Raw genomic sequence first — 18731 nt, forward strand, 5'->3', positions numbered from 1 at the left:
TCCAAGCTGGTAGTGAGCTTGGGGGAGTTTCAGGTAAGCCCCCAAACTTTGGACGCAAAAGTCCAGGTTTGGGACAGGACCAGACTGGTGGACACTAAAGTCCAGGTCTGGGACTGGACGGCTAGATTACCACAATATATTGTATGCTTCTGCAATTACTCCCTGCCAATCTCTACAATGTAAATTAAAAAAAAAAACAGGTTTGGGAAATTTAAAAAGATCATAAGACAGGCCCAAGGTGATTAGAAAATGTTAGGACCAAATCCTGCAATCCCTCTTAGGGACTTTCACTGAATTAAGTCGTTGTGCATACTGTGTAGAGATACCATGATTTGGGCCTTTTGATCCAAAATTCACTGAAGTAGAAGGAAGGATTCCATTGATTTTAGTGGGCTTTGTATCAGACACTGTTTGTATGATTGTTGGACCTTGGCCTCTTTTTCACTGTGCAGGAGCAAAGTCACAGATTTGTACTATGATTTTGCAAAATTTCCATGGAATATCTGTGTTTGACAAATTTACAATCAAATAAAACTAATTAAAAATAAAATGTAAATCAAAATAAGGCATGAGTCTGAAACAAAATCCCTTTGGGGAGGAAGAAGCATTGGAATATCAAACCAGATTCACATTTTAAGGACGACACTGTCACTGTCATAGCCCTGATCAGAACTTGAACACCCTGCAAATACGGAATGTTTTCAACTCAGATCAGAATTTTCTGACCTGAGCCCTACCTGTAATAAAATAAAGTACATTCCATTATCTGAAGTATACTGTAATGCATTATGTAGAGTACCAGGACATGGTATTCTAAACTACAAGTAACCACTATCAACCAGATTGGGATATCCTTATTCATGATGAGCAGCACATTACCTCACAAGGAGGAAAGTACTATTCTTTGAGAATAAGGGTATCAGAACTAGGCCCCTGTTTTGTTTTGTGCAGCTAATTCTTCAGTTAGCTCCTGGCATATTTGGTGGCATTTAAAAAAAAATCCAAATTGCTTCAATATTTGTTTCCAAGCACTTTTATTCAGCATAAATTGCCCTTAGAAACAGCTATGCACTAATATGGGTATCTCATTGCAGAAGACTGTGATATTCTTCTTTCTTCACTTCATAGAGGATGCCAGTTGCTACAACTGGAACATTACTTTGTTGCATTATTTATGATAAAGCTTGGTATTCGCATTCATTGTATTCAATGAGTTCTATTCAGAAATTTCCACATTAACTTCATTTTTTTCTACTGCTATCATAAATGGAAGTGCTCACAAATGTATCTGCATCTGTTAAGTGATCAAACAGAATAATTTACTATTTACTTGTTTGTAGTAAAGCTTTGAGATTTTGTGGCCCATTGTATAGGGCACCTGAGCTATATGCTTCAGAGATTTTCATTTTAAAAATTAAAGAGCACAATATATTAATACACAATGATTTGTTTCATAAATTGAATAATACTGCTACAGCACAAAGATAAAAGAGTGTTTCTAGTCTATATAAAATTACTCTGATACCATAAGAAACATTAGAGCAGAGCTATAGTTAACATTAATACCAGCATTTCTGTTTAAAGCTCAACTGGTCGAAGTGGTCTAAAACTGGATTGCCTTGAAATCTGGTGTGCCTTATCGGGGTGCAGGATGTGGTCAGTGATCCAAATTTGGGGCCATCTGATCAACGGGATTCCAGCATATAGCCTCCAAGAAAAAAAAACAACACTTTTCTTAAAGTTGACATTTTGGAAACACATTTTTGTCCACAGAGAGAGATCAAGAGGGCTGAGATAACTGCATCAGGGTCTCCAATGCTCAGGGGTTGCCGCAACAGAGTGCATGCCACCCATCACCCATTATTTGAAAAAGAGTTTGTTTCTTCAGTTAGGCCTTCTGCCAAGATTAAGGACAGGTCTACCCTACCACTTAAATCAATCTAACTTACATAGCTCAGGGGAACCCCCTTCCCCTGCAACGCAAGTTTCGCTCTGCCCCCACACTGGCACTATGTCAACTGGCCACATAGCTTCTGCTTCTTGCCAATGTGGAGTAAATATGCTAACAAGAGAGTGCTCTCCCACTGGTATAGTGCATCTTCACCAGACACACTGCAGCTGTGCTGATGTGGTGCTGTAGTGTAGACTTGCCCTAAGGCTCACATGCCTAATACATTACACTGCACCTGTGCAGACAGCGAGAACACAAGGAGTGTTTAAAGGTGCCCTAGAGTCACAGGACTTGTGCAGCTCCAAGGGAATGTTCCTGCCAATGAATCTAAGCACCACACAGGCACTAAAATCCAATTCAAGGCAGAAATCTGAAATAAAAACAGGAGCTATTTTTGCTCTGATCTGCCTTTGTCAAAGCATCTTTTAATGATGGAGAAATACAATCTGAGTGCAGCAGAATATTCAGAAGGTGCCAAAACTATTTCTGAAAAGAAAATAAATGACAGATGCTAATGTTCACTGGGAGGGGCTGGTGATTTGCAGTGGCAGAATAGGTGGAAATAGAATGAGAAAGGTGTAGGTGTGAGGAGGGATTGAGAGGATGGGTGGGGGGACAGGGAGGAGGGGTGGGACACTGAAGGGAAACATGGGGGTCAGTGACAGGACTGAAGGAAAATGGAGGCAGTGGCACCTGTCAGCACTACATTCCCCTCCCATGAGTGTGTCACAAGCTGGGGGGGGGCACCAGTGGGGATCTGACATCCCCTTCCCCCCTCATGTGAACTGGAATCAAGGGTGAGGCATACAGTCAACATGAATTCATCAAGGGCAAGTCATGCCTGACCAACCTGATTGCCTTCTATGATGAGATAACTGGCTCTGTGGATATGGGGAAAGAAGTGCACATGATATACTTTGACTTTAGCAAAGCTTTTGATACAGTCTCCCAAAGTATTCTTGCCAGCAAGTTAAAAAAGTATGAATTAGACGAATGCACTATAAGGTGAATAGAAAGCTGGCTAGATTATTGGGATCAATGGGTAGTGATCCATAGCTTGATGTCTACTTGGCAGCAGGTATCAAGCAGAGTGCTCCAGGGATCGGTCCTGGGGTCAGTTTTGTTCAACATCTTCATTAATGATCTTGATGATGGGATGGATTGTACCCTCAGCACATTTGCAGATGACAATAAGCTAGGGGGAGAGATAGATATGCTGGAGGGTGGGGATAGGGTCCAGAGTGACCTAGACAAATTGGAAGTTTGGGCCAAAAGAAATCTGATGAGGTTCAACAAGGACAAGTGCTGAGTCCTGCATGTAGGATGGAAGAATTGCATGCACTGCTACAGGCTGGGGACCAATTGGCTAGGCAGCAGTTCTGCAGAAAATGACCTGGGGATTACAGTGGACAAGAAACTGGACATGAGTCAACATGAGTGTGCCCTTGTTGCCAAGAAGGCTAACAGCATATTGGGCTGCATTAGTAGAAGCATTGCCAGCAGATCGAGGAAAGTGATTATTCCCCTCTATTAAGCACTGGTGAGGCCACAGCTGGAGAACTGCATCCAGTTTGGGGTCCCCCACTATGGAAAGCATGTGGACAAATTGGAGGGAGTCCAGTGGAGGGCAATGAAAATGATCAGGGGTCTGGTGCATATGACTTATGAGGAGAGGATGAGGGAAATGGGCTTGTTTAGTCTGCAGAAGAGAAGAGTGAGGGGGGATTTGATAGCAGCCTTCAACTACCTGAAGGGGGGTTCCAAAGAGGATGGAGCTAGGCTGGCTCAGTAGCAGATGACAAATCCATTCCATAATTGTAGGCTGCATCTACACTACAGGGTTACGCTAGCATAAGTATGGCACTATAGATGTGCAGCTATTGTCCCTATAGTGTACCTACTCTCCTGACAGAAAAAAGTTCACTTGTGAAATTTAATAACCCCTTCACACTTACTCACAGGATACCATGTAAACTTATACTTCCCCTTATCTTCACTAACCCCCACAGACTGCTCTCATATCCCAGCTCACTATTGATAATCCCTGTGGAAAGACCCTCCCATCCTCTGGTGCCCTGCTACTGTGACAACCTATAGAATCTTTCAGTAGCTCCTTGAAGTATGCATGTTCCCTTTTCTTTTACTCACATACATGGGGTAGGCACAAACCTGATCTCCTCATATCACAGCCATATCTCTGTGACACTCAAACTAATCTCCATCTCTCATCTTACAAATATACTTTTATCAACCTGCCACACCTACATCCTCCACTGTTCAAAGCATTTAACTCACACACTGAATGCAGGGCAGTGCATGCAGATAATTCCCATTGCTGTTGCAGCTCTAGGAAAGCAGAGTTAAGGCTAGCTCAGTATTTACCTTAATGCTGTATTTTCTAAAGATTAAGTTATGCTAAACTTGACGTTCTAGAAGGGCACAAGCTGGTACTGGGAAACCTTAACTCTGTGCTAATGAACTTTTTCGCCGTTTAATTATACAAAGTCAGCAAATCCTTGAGTTCTTTTGTGAATAATGTATAATTTACAGAACCTAAAACTCTGAATATTCTGTATTTGATTCCTCTACTTGGTGACTAACTCCATCATCTTACATTTCAGCCGCTCCTCTGAGACAAAATGCATTTATTTTTTGCCCATTATTAAAAGAGGTATTCATAAATATAAACCCCTTTGACTTTACTTTTATTTGGTGTGTTGTGTATGTATGCATACATCATTTTATTTTACATATATATTATAATTTACCCACACATGGGGTATCCATATTCTAAGCTTCAGAACCATGTGATAACTAGAGTTGGTCTGAATTTTTCCAACTGACTTTGTTTCTGTCAACAAATGCTCATTCTTTGAACTTAAAACATTTGCAGGAATCTCCTGATTTCAACAAAGCTTTTGTGGAAATCAAACAGGTTCCTGACTCCCTGGCTCCTCATCAGTCTGTCTAGAGGAAACTGAGAGCCTTGCAGCCCTAGGAGCCTTGCCTCCAGATGGAGCTCTCAAGGTGTCTAGGCTCCCTATTCCTCAGGACCTTTGTGGCCCTGGAAGCTGTGGGAGTCAAGCTTAAGACAAGTTTCCTAGTTTCTAAGTTTCCCATTCTGTGGCAGAGAACTCAAATGGAAATATTCCAAAGAACCAAAATTTCCTTTCCACAGCAAATTTCATATTAAAAAAAACAATCGTAGTCTGAACAAAAACAACTTCTTAGAATTCCCTGTGGAACAGAAATTCCAAGTTTGAGCAGCTATAGTGAAAGTCAATATCCAAGCTTTTCCAACCTACCCACCAAACAGTGCACAATTCCTTTTTGACTAAAAAGGGTGGTCAGCTAGAATCCGAAGGGTAGGGAAAACTTTATCTATGTTACATACTCCATGTCCCTGCTTTAAAAGACATCTCTATCATTTTAGTTTTAATGATCCCTGTTTATGGGTCTTGCACTGAGACACTGTTCCATAGTCTAACAAAATCTGATTGGGAATTTTTTCTTAATATTCAGCTTATTTTTTTTCCTTTTAACCCCCTACTATTATTGGAAGTAATTTGTTTTGCTCCTTTGTGATTGCATCATTCAAATAGCAGGGCTGGAAATATAACCTGTAGCCCTTCAAAAGCTCATGATATATGTAAAAAGGCTAACACTGGCATATGTATGTTAAGGATAAAAGAACAAAAGCCTCGAAATAAAACCCCCACAAATTCCGAGGCCCTACTGAAGCCAATAGGACTACTCAGATGCTTAAATTTACAAACGTTGAATTATCTTGATTAACTGGGGCCCAAGTAACTAGATCTCAAGACAGAGTTCTGTCAGAAGCAGTTCTCACCTCTCTGTTACTGCCTTCATCATCTACTCACAGAAGAGAAAAAGCCCTGAATGTAAGGACCATAACTTTCCAGACCGCTTCATCCCAAGAGAGACAGTCTGTCACTCTGTATTCTCCCTTGCAATAAATACCAGAAATACCAGACTACACTAACCCACTGATACTTGGAAGAGATCTTTGTTTTGCTGTCTCTTACAGCTATCTTAAATGAGGGGTGGAGCTCACAGCTGTTTAATGGAGGTTTAACCCAATACACCACTTACTATTTAAATTACAAATCTTCCTGAGCATGATGCCTTCTACTTCCATCAGCAACATTGTTATATGAACTGATAGCTGGTAAAAGTACAGCACAAATAAACATAAGTTAAAAAACTGTAAATTTAAACGAACTGCATATTTAAGAGTGATATTTGCTTATTTCACACATACTTATTTTACACGCATTGCAAAAGTGGGGGGGATCCAGTATTTATCTCAAATGTATTTTGTCAGCTGAAGAGATATTGTCTAAATAATTAGCAGTAAGTGAATATGAATTAATATGTTAATCTTTCTACTTGGCAACTACCAGTTTATTATCAAGAAAACCAGCTTCCTTTAATCTAAAATATGTATTGTAATCTTTAAAATGGATGATCTCTCTTTGTCCTGAAGGTAGTTTATTAATAGAAAAAAATAAAAGTTCCTATTGCCTGACTGGTGCCTTATCATAAAACGCACAATGTAATTCACAGTCATATTTGATTCTGAACTTACAATCTTTATGTTACAATCAAGGCTATAATTAACTACACTACTGGAAAAAAAAACTATTAGGAGATGCTAATGAAACAAAAGATAATTAATTAAAACAGATATCACACTCTGGTCCTTGTCTGCATATTGAAATAAAATTTAATTCCCTAAATAAGTTGTTTTCAACATGTGGTCCATGGTCCCCTGACGGTCCACAGACACATCTAAGTTTTCTAAAGGGGTCCGCACCTCCATTCAACATTTTTTAGCACATGGAAAAAGACTGAAAACCACTGACCTAAGTCTTTAAGGAACCTAGGTTGTATAACAGATTAGTAAAACAGGCTTTCAACCCCAAAGATTTGGGTTCAAATATCATTCTAAGTCCTGGTTAAAAATGAGTTTGATGATCTCATACTCAGTTACAAGACTTCCCTCTTTACTCCCAAGCTATTGATACAAATGAACTAAAGGTCTTCTCTCATACTTGTTTCCAATCTTGCAGTCCTTCCTCATACAGATACTTGTGTGTGCTATATTACCACATACACATAGATAACATACATGAAAACTATTCCAGGACAGAAGTTGAGAGAACCTATGGACAGGGACCACTGTGAAGCAGGAAGGCAATGTGGTACCTAAACACCAGAATTTTGAAATATTAATATTTCTATACTGGGTGATAATTAAAACAGAAAGAGATGCTTCTTTGAGAGAGGCATCTAACTTTGTGTCTGTATATATGTACCGACAATTTGTGGGTACAAAAGATAGTCATCTAAATTCCGACTTCTTGAAGCACAGTAACAAGTGACAAACTCAAAGATGATCCCACACCACAATTTACTCAGGAATTTTAGGCTATCGTCAAATTTTTCCCCAAACAACTCCAAAAGAAAATTCTACAAATTCAGTCCCCACAAACCCACCCCATGGACATTCTACACGCTTCTTAAGATACACAAACAAGAGAACCCAGGCAGACCCATCATATATGGCCATGGAACTCTTCCTGACGGAATATGGAGACTCATAGAAACCATCTTCAGACTAATCACCACACAAAAGGCCAACTTCCTCCAGGACACAACCGACTTCTTCCACAAACTCCACAATATTAAAAACCTCTCTCAGAATACCATCCTTGCCACCATGGATGTCACATCCTTATATACCAGCATCTCTCAGAATTGCCACCCTGCACTTAAGCAGGAGGAGTTTGTCTGGCTGGCCGGGAGAAGAAGGCAATGCTTTCTGGGTAGCAGTGAGTGTGACCTGTACCACAGAGGTTAGGGGGAATGGGTGGCAGAGGTGGTATCTGGCCTTCCAGCCTGGAAGGGGTGGCAGTTGCAGGGGCCACTGCCAGGTGCAAGGATCATGCTCGTGCAGTCACTCACGGACTTCACCTGACAGGAGTCAGCCTATTGGAATAGTAAATATGCAAAATACTCTGGGCCCAGGAGTGGAAGGTCCAAAAGCTACTCCTTCAGTGTGGAAATTGATGGTATTACACAGATGCTGCATGCTGATTTGCATTTGCGACAGCAGCTTCAGGCAGCTAGGTATGAGAGGTCTGCATGGGGTCACAGAGCAGGCCCAGCCTGGGCTGAAGTTTGGGCAGCAAGACAGGAGCAGGACCCCCCAGCAAAGGTAGCGATGCCCATGTTGCAAATGAAGCCCTAGGGCATATGGGGACTCATCGGCCATTACGGCATGTAACCTCATGGGACAGCATGGAGACTTCTGGGGGAGTAGGGCTCTGAGGAAATTCCTCCATGCAGTTCTCAGCAAAGTTATGCTGGGGCAGCTAATGCACAGGGAGGTGTAACAGACAGTAAATATGGGCAAGGCAAGCAAAATAGCAAACTGCCCAATAGGCCCAGGGTGCCTAATACATTTTAAAAAAGTGCGGGGGAGGCTGCCTTCCTCATCTATGCAAGTGTTATAGTACAGGCCTACCCACAGAGGAGCCCATACCAGCATCAACTTCCTGGACACCGTGATTAGCTTCAACAATGGAACCCTACAGACAACTATATACAAGAAACCCGGGGATCACCATACCTACCTGCATAGATCCAATAACCAACCCAAACACATCAAGAAATCTTATCTATCTACAACCAAGCACTCAGTCAGATGCCACAGAACATGCTCTGAGGAGAAAGTCTGGGACATACATCTTAACATACTCAAAACCCACCTTCACCAAACAAGGACACTCCACCAGAGAAATAGATTGTATTATGGAATGGGTCATCCAAACACCCTAGAATATCTGTTTCAACAGAAATAAAACCCCCTCTGACTGCACACCCCTAATTGACATCTACCACCCCACACTGGAACCCATACCGGCTATCACCAAATAACCACAACCCATACTCGATGTGGACCCCATCCTGAAATAAATCTTTCCTGAACCCCATCTTTGGGTTTTCAAACAACTCCCCAACCTCTCCAAACTCATCATCAGAAGCAAGCACCCCACAGACCAGGACACATCAACATGAAGCGGCAGCAGACCCTGCCAGAACAACAGATGCAAAACTTGCAGACATACATCCACTGCTACAATGATTACCACCCTCCACAATAAATTTTTCAGGATCCAGGGGTTCTACACATGCCTATTACAGCACGTGGTATACCTCATCCAGTGCACTAAATGCCCCAATAGCAACTATGTGGGTGAAGCCTGACAATCACTACACTCTTGAATGAACTCACACAGGAAAATGATAAAAGACAAAAACACCACATCACCCATGAGTGAACACTTTTCACAAAGTGATCACTCTATATCTGACCTATCCGTCCTCATCCTCCAAGGAAACCTCCATAACACTTTCAAAAGACGAAGCTGGGAGCTTAAATTCCTAATTTTACTAGACATTAAAAATCATGGACTGAATAGAGATACTGGACTTATTACAACTATGTATAACCCCCTAGCAATGCTCCTCACCAGCTGTTTTTCCCTCCCCTTCCCTTTCCTCTCTGTGATGGGAGGGATGTTGAAATGGGGGGTAAGTATTCATGCTAAACATTCTGTTCCATCTTGTATTTAGCAGCGACACTCTCAGTTGCCCAGAGCTGAAAAAGAGCTTTATGTAAGCTCAAATCCTTGTCTCTCTCACCAACAGAAATTGGTCTTATAAAAGATATTCCCTCATCCACTTTACCTATCTGACCCATAACACAAGTAGTAAGACTTCTTAGCTGTATTACTGTACCCAAAATGGATTGCATAAGAAGAACTGCACATTCAAAATCAGAGGATTTTTTGAAAATCTGCCCCAGAAATAGTTTAAATGGACCAAAGTTTATTTAAATGAGTTATACAATCCCTACCATATTCAGTATCTTGTTTAAATGCCCAGATTCACACCAAGAGTGTAACAATGTATGTAATAATACACAAAGTATGTGATGTAGTCTATTTAATACTATACTTATCTTCATTTTCTTAATCTTTCATGATTAAAAATATTATACAGACATATCATATGTCATACACTATCTTTCTGGTGGACTCTGCGTGTATCAACAAGGAGACCAATAGCTTTTATTGTTTTCACAAAAGGTCTAATATGCACACATAATTTAAGTTGAACAATCATTTATCCACCGGCCTTTCCTAAGAATTTTTAAAACCATACTAAATAATTCAAATGGAATAATTTATAAATGATGATCATCATGCTTGCACATTTCAAAGAGCAGGCATGTGATATTTCTGAATACACTCAATTAGTTCCCTTTTAAAAAGGGTGAAGTTTAGCGCTCATGTATTGAAAGGACTAATAGCAACTAATAGTCAGCACCAGAGCTAGTGCATGCAGTAGTTGTGCAGGTTTCTCCATGTAGCTCTGTCACTGAACCTCAAGACTGACCTTCAACACTCCTGGGCTTCACCACAGATTATGCTAGAATGTGACAAATTATGAAACAGCCTCTTTTGCACACAGCAACTAGGAAGAAAACACCAAATACATTTCCACTTGTGATCTGAGTGAGATTTAACACCCAAACACACGTTACACTCCTAGACTGCTCTGCTCTCACTTATATAAATGTAAATTATATGCCCCTTAAAATCAAAGCAGATACATCAGTTGGAAAATACTAAGAAGTGACTCGGGCTCTTCATTGCCTAACAGAAAAACCTAAGGTGGCTGTGAAGCAATGCTTTCATTATCCATCACCTCCCATTTGTTTTCCAATAGCTTCCCAATTTTAAATATGGTCTCCTCTAACATCTTTTAGTGGTAAGCAGAAAAGAAAAAACTTTCAGTTCATTATAATATCATTACCCCTTTTTGACTCGAGCAACTAGCCAAAAAATTGGGGTCATATAACAGAAAACAGCAGTGTCTGGAGATGCAACAATACCATACAGCAGTAAACTTTTGTTCCCAGAAACCTTGGACATCCAGTAATGAGGGATGTCCAACAAGGACCACCAACAAGTAACACTGAAAATTCACCTGGTTCTATGAATCCTCTACAGAATACCCTCCAACAAATTTTGTTGAACAATCACAACAGCGGCAGATCAGCATGAAATGAACACTTGTAGCAATCAGAATACAGAAAAGGGATGTGGCTTGACCAGTTTTATAGATTACAACCTGATCTTGAATACAGTAGCTTTTCACTAGTGCATCCGTACATTCGTTTGTTGACAGAAAAGCAGATCTTCTACAAATACCCCTTTATCAGAATCATTGTCTTGAGAAAACTGTACACAAATGCATCTTCTATTGATTTCTGTTTCAGGACGTTCCCCTACATCATAATGATCAAGTTGTGCTCACTGTTGAAGCACCTCATCATGGCACTTCAAATTAGGACATTTGATTTTTAAAAAGAGTGAGACAGAAAGAGAAAACTGTGAGAAGAATAGAAAAAATCTTGTACTTACCAAATGCTCTGTAGAATTCTTCCAGAACTAGGCGCTTGTCACTGTTATAATCATCATATTTCAGCAGATCGAACAGAGAGCAGTCAGACAGATCCTTGCCAAGCTCATCTTGTTTTATTACCTGACAAGAAAATTATAACCATGAAATTACATTTGAGCTCTTAGAGTTTCACACTATAATTAATTGTTTCTAATAATCATTTAATAGATCATTTTAAGGCTGCTTGGGCAATGAACTGAAACTGTGTAAAGTTGGGGACTTCCACTTGCTTTATAATTATTTATTACAGTTTAGAAAGTTAATACCTTTAAGTCAGTGCCAATGAGTTTACAGAAAAGTTTGTGAAATGTGAGGAATATATCGTATGACACAGTATGTAATAACACTGTATAGATATTCTTGTTTGCAAGCAAGATTTCACTGTATTGAAATTCTTTACAAAAAAAAGTGAGATGTATTAACAAGGACATTGTCCTCTTATAACAACATTGATTAGTAGCAAGTCTCTCTATCCTATGACCCTCCCTTTCCCAACACCCCAAATCAGAACATTTTTATTTTTGTTAGGTTCCCAATTCTTATTACACCAGCAATTACATCAACTTCTCATACACATCTGACAACCCTATTATATTTCCTAAGAACCTGTTTTAAAAGACTTGAAAAGATATCTCAGTGTCTCCACAAGGGGAGCATCCACTTTGTAACTGGATTATAATTAGTGGTTATTAGATTTTAACACTAATGAACCTCTGCTGAAGGTATGTTCTTCTAATTTGTGCATGATTTATATATTCAGTCTCTAGACTTTGCAAGGACAAATATAGATTACACCAAAAATTGTCAGATGCTAGTCTGCAAATCCCATAGATGCACCTAATATTTTAAAAGTGCCAGGAGATCTTTCATAACAACAAATGCTCAAGAGCCATGTTTTACATCACAGCTTAAAGAGAAAACTTAATTACGCATCCATACGAATCAAAGAAAACACAGCCAACCGTTGTAGTGCTGCAAGAAGATCAAACTTCTGCAATGAACACAGCTCAATTCAATATAAAACATACACTATTCTCTTCCTAAATAAATATAAACAAATAATAAAAACTATACTTCAGCTAAAGGGATATTACAGTTTACACTATTACCTTTGAATGCTATGTTTTCCCATAACCAAATGCAGAGGATCCAGACTGTTTCATAAATATGCAATTGGGATATTCCAATTGCTCCACCCAAGGGACAACAAGAGCAGAAAGGAGCAATGCTGATAACTGAATTCACAGCTCTCCTTAGAGCAAATGAAAATATTTCCAAACATGCAAATACCATAAAACAAAAGGACCAATAAGCCTAAAGATAGAAGTGCAAACTTATTTTTCCCTAACAAATGGGATGGTTCTCATATAGAGGTGTATAAAATTCTTTAAATGTGTATAATAACCTTGTTAATAATTTATAAATGATAATTTATAGATGCACAAGCACAAAAACCTTAAAAACTACCATGCACATAGTTTAGTTATTAAATAAGATGTTATCTGAAGAAAATTAGTTCTATTATGCATTGTTTATCTAGCTTGGTTATTATGATTAATGCCACCAGAATGCAGAAAAAAGATGCTGTATGGAATCTATGCAATGAAACTGGTCCTTAAATACCCAATCATCTCCTTAGCTGGCTGATAAAAGGCAGAAATGCAGCCAAAGACAATTAAATATACATACCTTATGTTCCAAGTTAGTTACTGTGCTTATATCATTTGGGAATCTCACTGTTATAGAAGTCTTATAAGTTTCAGCTAATTAACTTCTAAATTTGAGATGCTTGTAGATGTTAAAATTCACAATTGGCTCATGAAAACAGAACTTTGTGTACAGAGAATCCCTCAGAACAACAGACCCTGCACTGTCCAGGCCAGGGCTACAAGGGCAAAACCACACTTTCCACATAATAGCGACTCTGGGTCAGGCATCTGAACTGACAGCAGAAAGCCTCTCTCTCCTATGCTCTTAATTATTGCTTGGCCCAATTGACTCAAATGGAACAGGGACAAGAGCTGGGGGTGGGGGTGGGGAGGGAGAGAATCTATTGGAATGAGGACCCGGGGAGTGGGAGACCAGAACTGGAGGGGGGGAGCAGAAGGTAGAGAAGCAAAGAGGATGAAACTGAAACTGGGAGTTGGAAAGAAGGGGGAATGGGACTAGAAGATAGTCTGAAATGGAAGAGAAGGACTGGGAGTCAGTGGGTGAGAATGAGACTGAGATTGGGTGAAGGGCCGGGGCAAACTGAGAGTTGGGTGAGGACACTGGTACCGTAAATCAGTGCAACAGGGAGTGGAGGTGGGGAAAGAAAGAAAGAGCCATGCTGGTGCAGGAGGAGGGACAAGGAATCAGGAGATGGCGGGTGGGTAAGGAGACTGGGATGAAAAATGTCAGGAGTGGAGACTGGCACTAGTAATGTGAGAAGAATGGAACTAGAATAAGGAGCAAAGGATAACAAATAAACAAGACTGGGCCAGGTCAAAAGGGACAGAGAAGAAGGGGTCATAAGCTTGGGGGGAAATGGGTGCAATCTGCTGTCAGCAAATATCTGTGAAACCCACTGGCAAACTATCCCACCTCCTTTTAGCACTAACTCATATAAGTTAACAACCTACTACTATTAATCACTCAAATGGCAGAGGTCTGTACAATGGGTCTAAAAGTCCCAAACCCTGCTGATTAGCCACATGGGAATAAATATACTGTAATAGGATAGAATTTCTATTCTTTATGTTGACGTTTTAAAAAACCTATGAAACCACACATACACACTTTTAAAGAACATTATTAAGCTTGCAAAGTTAAGAATTCAAAAAATTAGGAAATGCCAGGATTACAGTTGCCCATGCAACCTAAATTCAGGCCCCCTAGTGCCTATGTATTTTAACACATTATTTAACACATGATCACACATCTGGGGTTCTCAAACTGGGGGCTGGGACCCCTTAGGGGGTCACAAACTATCAGCCTCCATCCTCAAACCTTGCTTCACCCGCAGCATTTACAATAGTGTTAAATATAACAAAATGTGATTTTAATTTATAAGGGGGAGAGGGGTCATACTCAGAAGCTTGCTGCGTAAAAGGGGTCAATGATACAGAAGTTTGAAAACCATTGTCATACATATATTCCACAAGATCCTTGCTTCGTTCAGTGCACAGAATGGGTGGTGCTCTGGGAATGAGGGCATGTCTACATTACAATGCTACAGCAGTGTAGTTACACCACTGCAGCTGTGCTGCTGTAGTGCTTCAGTGTAGATGTTACTTAGAGCTATGGAAGGTTTTTCCCATCAGCACAGGTAACACACATCCCTAAGAGACAGTAGCTAGGTTGACATAAGAAATCTTCTATCAATCTAGTGCTGTCTACACTGGGAGGGCGGGTTAGTTTAGGGTGACCAGATGTCCCAAAATTAAGGGCTTTGTGTTATATATGCAACAATACCGCCCCGCAATCCCTGATTTTTCACACTTGCTATTTGGTCACCCTAGATTAGGTCGGTACTGTTACGTCTCTCAGGGGTGTGGATTTTTTTATAATGCTGAGAGACATGGTTATACCAAAGTAAATTCCTAGTGTAGACCAGTCCTAAATTAGGATTATATAGTAAACTAAGGTGTTGACTGTAGGACCCTCTGTTTCATTTGTTGCAGATGCTGGAAGGTGTGTCCTGAATGAGGCATGGGGTTGCAGGAAGAGAAAGGATGGTCGCATGGTTAAGTAAGTTGAATACTACCCTGAACAACTGTCTCCTATCCCTGCCTCTGCCAGAGTTCCAATGTGATGCAAGTCAAGTCAAAACGAAACTTTCCACAGGTGGTCACTAATTGGGGGTTTCTCATTTTCTGGGTGCCCAACTTGAGATAATGGGGTCTGATTTGCAGATGAGTGCTCACTGCTGCAGTTGAAGTCAATGGGAGCCATGGTTTGAACATATAAAAGGCTACATAGTGCCAAATACTTTGAAAAAAATCAGGTTTTAAACATCTCAAATTAAGCATCTAAAATTGGTGGATATTTTTTACTTTATTTCCTCTGTGCCTCAGATCCTAAGCAGGAAGATGGAGATAATGCTACCTGTTCTCCTCACAAAGAGTTAATGAAGGTAAATTCAGAGCAAGAATATGAATCTGGATCTCCCACATCCCAGGTGAGTGCCCTGATCACCGGGCTAGAGAGTCAGTCTGGGAATGTCTACAGGTGAGTCCCAGCATTGGCGGATAGACTCTCTCTAGCTCTGCCTGAGCTAGCACTCAAAAAATAGCAGCATAGATGATTCTGCATGGGTAGCAGCTTGGGATAGCTGCCCAACTCCAAGCCCACCTGGGCTCCTGGGTCTGAGATCAGGCAAGCCTGTCTACTCATGCTGGGAATCACATCTCACAGCTGCAGCACAGACATACCCAGACTGACTCTCTAGCCTGGTGGTCATGGCACTCATCTGGGATGTAGAAGACTCACATTCATGCTCCTGTCAGGGTCAGCTCTAGGCACCAGCAAACCAAGCATGTGCTTGGGGTGGCACAATTTCAGGGGCAGCATTCTGGACACCACTATTTTTTTTGCTGCTTAGGGTTGCCAAAACCCCTAGAGCCGGCCCTGGCTCTTGCTTTGAATTTCAATTCATAAAGCCTTTGTGTACCTCAGTTCAGGCTAGCCCGAGTATTTCTGTCTGCACTGAGAATTACACCTTCCAGCTACACTATGGACATAACCACCCTTCCTTTTTGCCCACATGAATATATTCCAATAAGAAAGAGAGACTGCAAGAGAAAGAGGCACTGAGCGAACTGGGTATGTCATAAAGAGATAGCTAAGGGTTAATGTCTCTTTCACCTGTAAAGGGTTAACATACAGTGACCTGCAACATCTGACCAGAGAACCAATCAGGAGACAAGATACTTTCAAATCTCGGTGGAGGGAAGTCTTTGTTTGTGTGTTCTTTTCTTTGTCTGTGTTCTCTCTGGGATCTGAGAGTGACCGGACATACTACAGGCTCTAATTTTCTATTCAAGTAGTAAGTGCAAGTAGAAAGGTGGTTTAGTCTTTTTAATTGGTTTTCTTTATTTGCAAATGTGTATCTGGCTGGTAGAGTTTTAATGTGTATTTGGCTGGAAGTATTTTAAATTGTATTTCTGCTGGAGGAGGCTTTTTCTCCAGTTTCTATAAGCTGAAAGACCCTGTAATATTACATCTTGAATTTACAGTGATTATCTTTATTCTCCTTTCTTTTATTAAACGTTTTTCTCTTTAAGACCTGATTAATTTTTTCCCCTTGTTAAGGCAAAGGAACTGAGTCTGTACTCACCAGGAAATTGGTGGGGAGAAGGGAGAAGGAGTAGTGGGGTAGGAAAGGTGAATTTCCTCTGTTTTAGATTCACGGAGCTTGAATCTGTCTATCTCTCCAGGATAACCCAGGGAGGAAAAGCCTAGGAGAGGGGGAGAAGGGGGAGGAGAAACCTGATTTCTCTGTGTTGTGATTCAAGGAGTTTGAAGCACGGTGATCTCCTGGTGTACCCAGGGCGGGAAAGGTCTGGGAGGAAGAAAGGAGGGGGAAGGGAAATGGTTTATTCCCCTTTGTTGTGAGACTAAAGGAATTTGGGTCTTGGGGTCCCCAGGGAAGGTTTTAGGGAGACCAGAGTTTATCAGGCACTCCAAGTCCTGATTGGTGGCAGTTTATCAGATCTAAGCTGGTAATTAAGCTTAGAGGAATTCATGCTGGTACCCCATTTTTTTTTGGACTCTAAGGTTCAGACTGGGGAAAGTTACCAAGACAGGGTGAAACTCTAGAAACTTTTATGGTTTTTACATGTAGTAGAGATACATTTAGAAGCCATATAATTTGTCACTGGCACTTTTCTGGTGTGAGGACTGATGCCATTTGAAACATAAATCACAGTAAGAATGAGTGATTGTATTGTGCTTTACAATACAACTCAACTCTTAAGAACATCCTACACTGTTTTACTTCAGAAAATCTCAGGAATTTAGTCAATTGATTTAAATCCTAGGGAAACAGGAGGAGAGTTCATGCTGAAACTGACATTCATTTTCATTATCGGTTAAGATTATCATTCATTTCACTTTTGACCTTGGCTATATTGGAGACAGGATGTTCACAGTTAAATGCTACTACATCTGGAGGGTTTAGACTAGCAATGACATCGTTTCCTTCATCAGCCCAGATGACTTCAGGTGCTCATGTGCTTTCCTATATAGGAATGGACATAAGCATATGCTTAAATACTTTCATAAATCAGGCTTTTATATAAAGGGTGCAAACAAGGGTTAACTACCCAATGAGTTATTTGATAGCTTGTCCTAAAAGAAGGGTATATTGATCACAAAATACCACCACCACAACTGGCAGTACAAGACTTAAAAAAAATCAGAGAGGTCAAGAATTTAATTAGTATACAGAAAACTTCCAGCTTTTCCACAGAATAACCCCTCAAGAAAAGCATTGGCCGAGACTTGACTTAGACACAAGCACAAACAAATAGTTCTTTTGGGCCTCAGGTTTCTACAGACTATGTGAAGCAGCCAAACTGCAGCTCATTGGCCTTCTTTTTGATGCCAGAGGAGATAAATATCCCTGTGTAATGCAGTATGGAATCTGGGGGACACTTTAGGATATTATGAATACGAATACTGTAAAACTGCAATGAGTTATGCCAGATACACCACGTAAGATATCTGCAAAAATGTTATGATTTGCCAGATATGATATTCTTGTTTATATGTTTGTATCACCTTTTGTGTTATGAGTTATAGATATGTATGTATATGTATGTCAAACATGGGCTATGCTTCTGGATGACACCCCCAGACAGTTTGGCATCAGATCTGCCTAGCATGCTTGATGGCCCATTAAGGACCATCAGCTATTCAACTGACCCATGAGAGAAGGCAGAGGTTACACCTTATGACTCAGCAAGGCCTGCATGGGCATGCCTATGGACAGAAAAGGCTTGTGTTTGAAACAAAGGAAGCACAGGCCACATGGCAACAGACTATAAAAGGCAGCTGCATCTTCTCCATTTTGTCTTCAATCCTGCTTCTTACCTCTGGAGGAACTTTGCTACAAACTGAAGCTCTGAACAAAGGACTGAATGACCCATCCAAACTGTGGATGTATTCCAGAGTGACTTTCAAACCAGCAAACTCACCAATACTGCTAGGAACCTCATGGACTTTGAATCTTTGTTTGTAT

At 40.5% G+C, this 18731-nt stretch overlaps 1 protein-coding gene across 1 annotated transcript in view; it reads right to left on the minus strand.

The window, feature by feature from the left end:
* Positions 1–18731, minus strand: part of FSTL5 (follistatin like 5) — a 525582-nt gene that overhangs the window by 240174 nt on the left and 266677 nt on the right. Inside the window, exon 5 of the mRNA XM_032787223.2 lies at positions 11470–11590. Within this exon, the coding sequence (XP_032643114.1) occupies positions 11470–11590 (121 nt within the window). The remainder of the gene's footprint in view (positions 1–11469; positions 11591–18731) is intronic.

This window comes from Chelonoidis abingdonii, chromosome 5 (assembly GCF_003597395.2).
Source record: "Chelonoidis abingdonii isolate Lonesome George chromosome 5, CheloAbing_2.0, whole genome shotgun sequence".
Lineage (NCBI taxonomy): Eukaryota > Metazoa > Chordata > Testudines > Testudinidae > Chelonoidis > Chelonoidis abingdonii.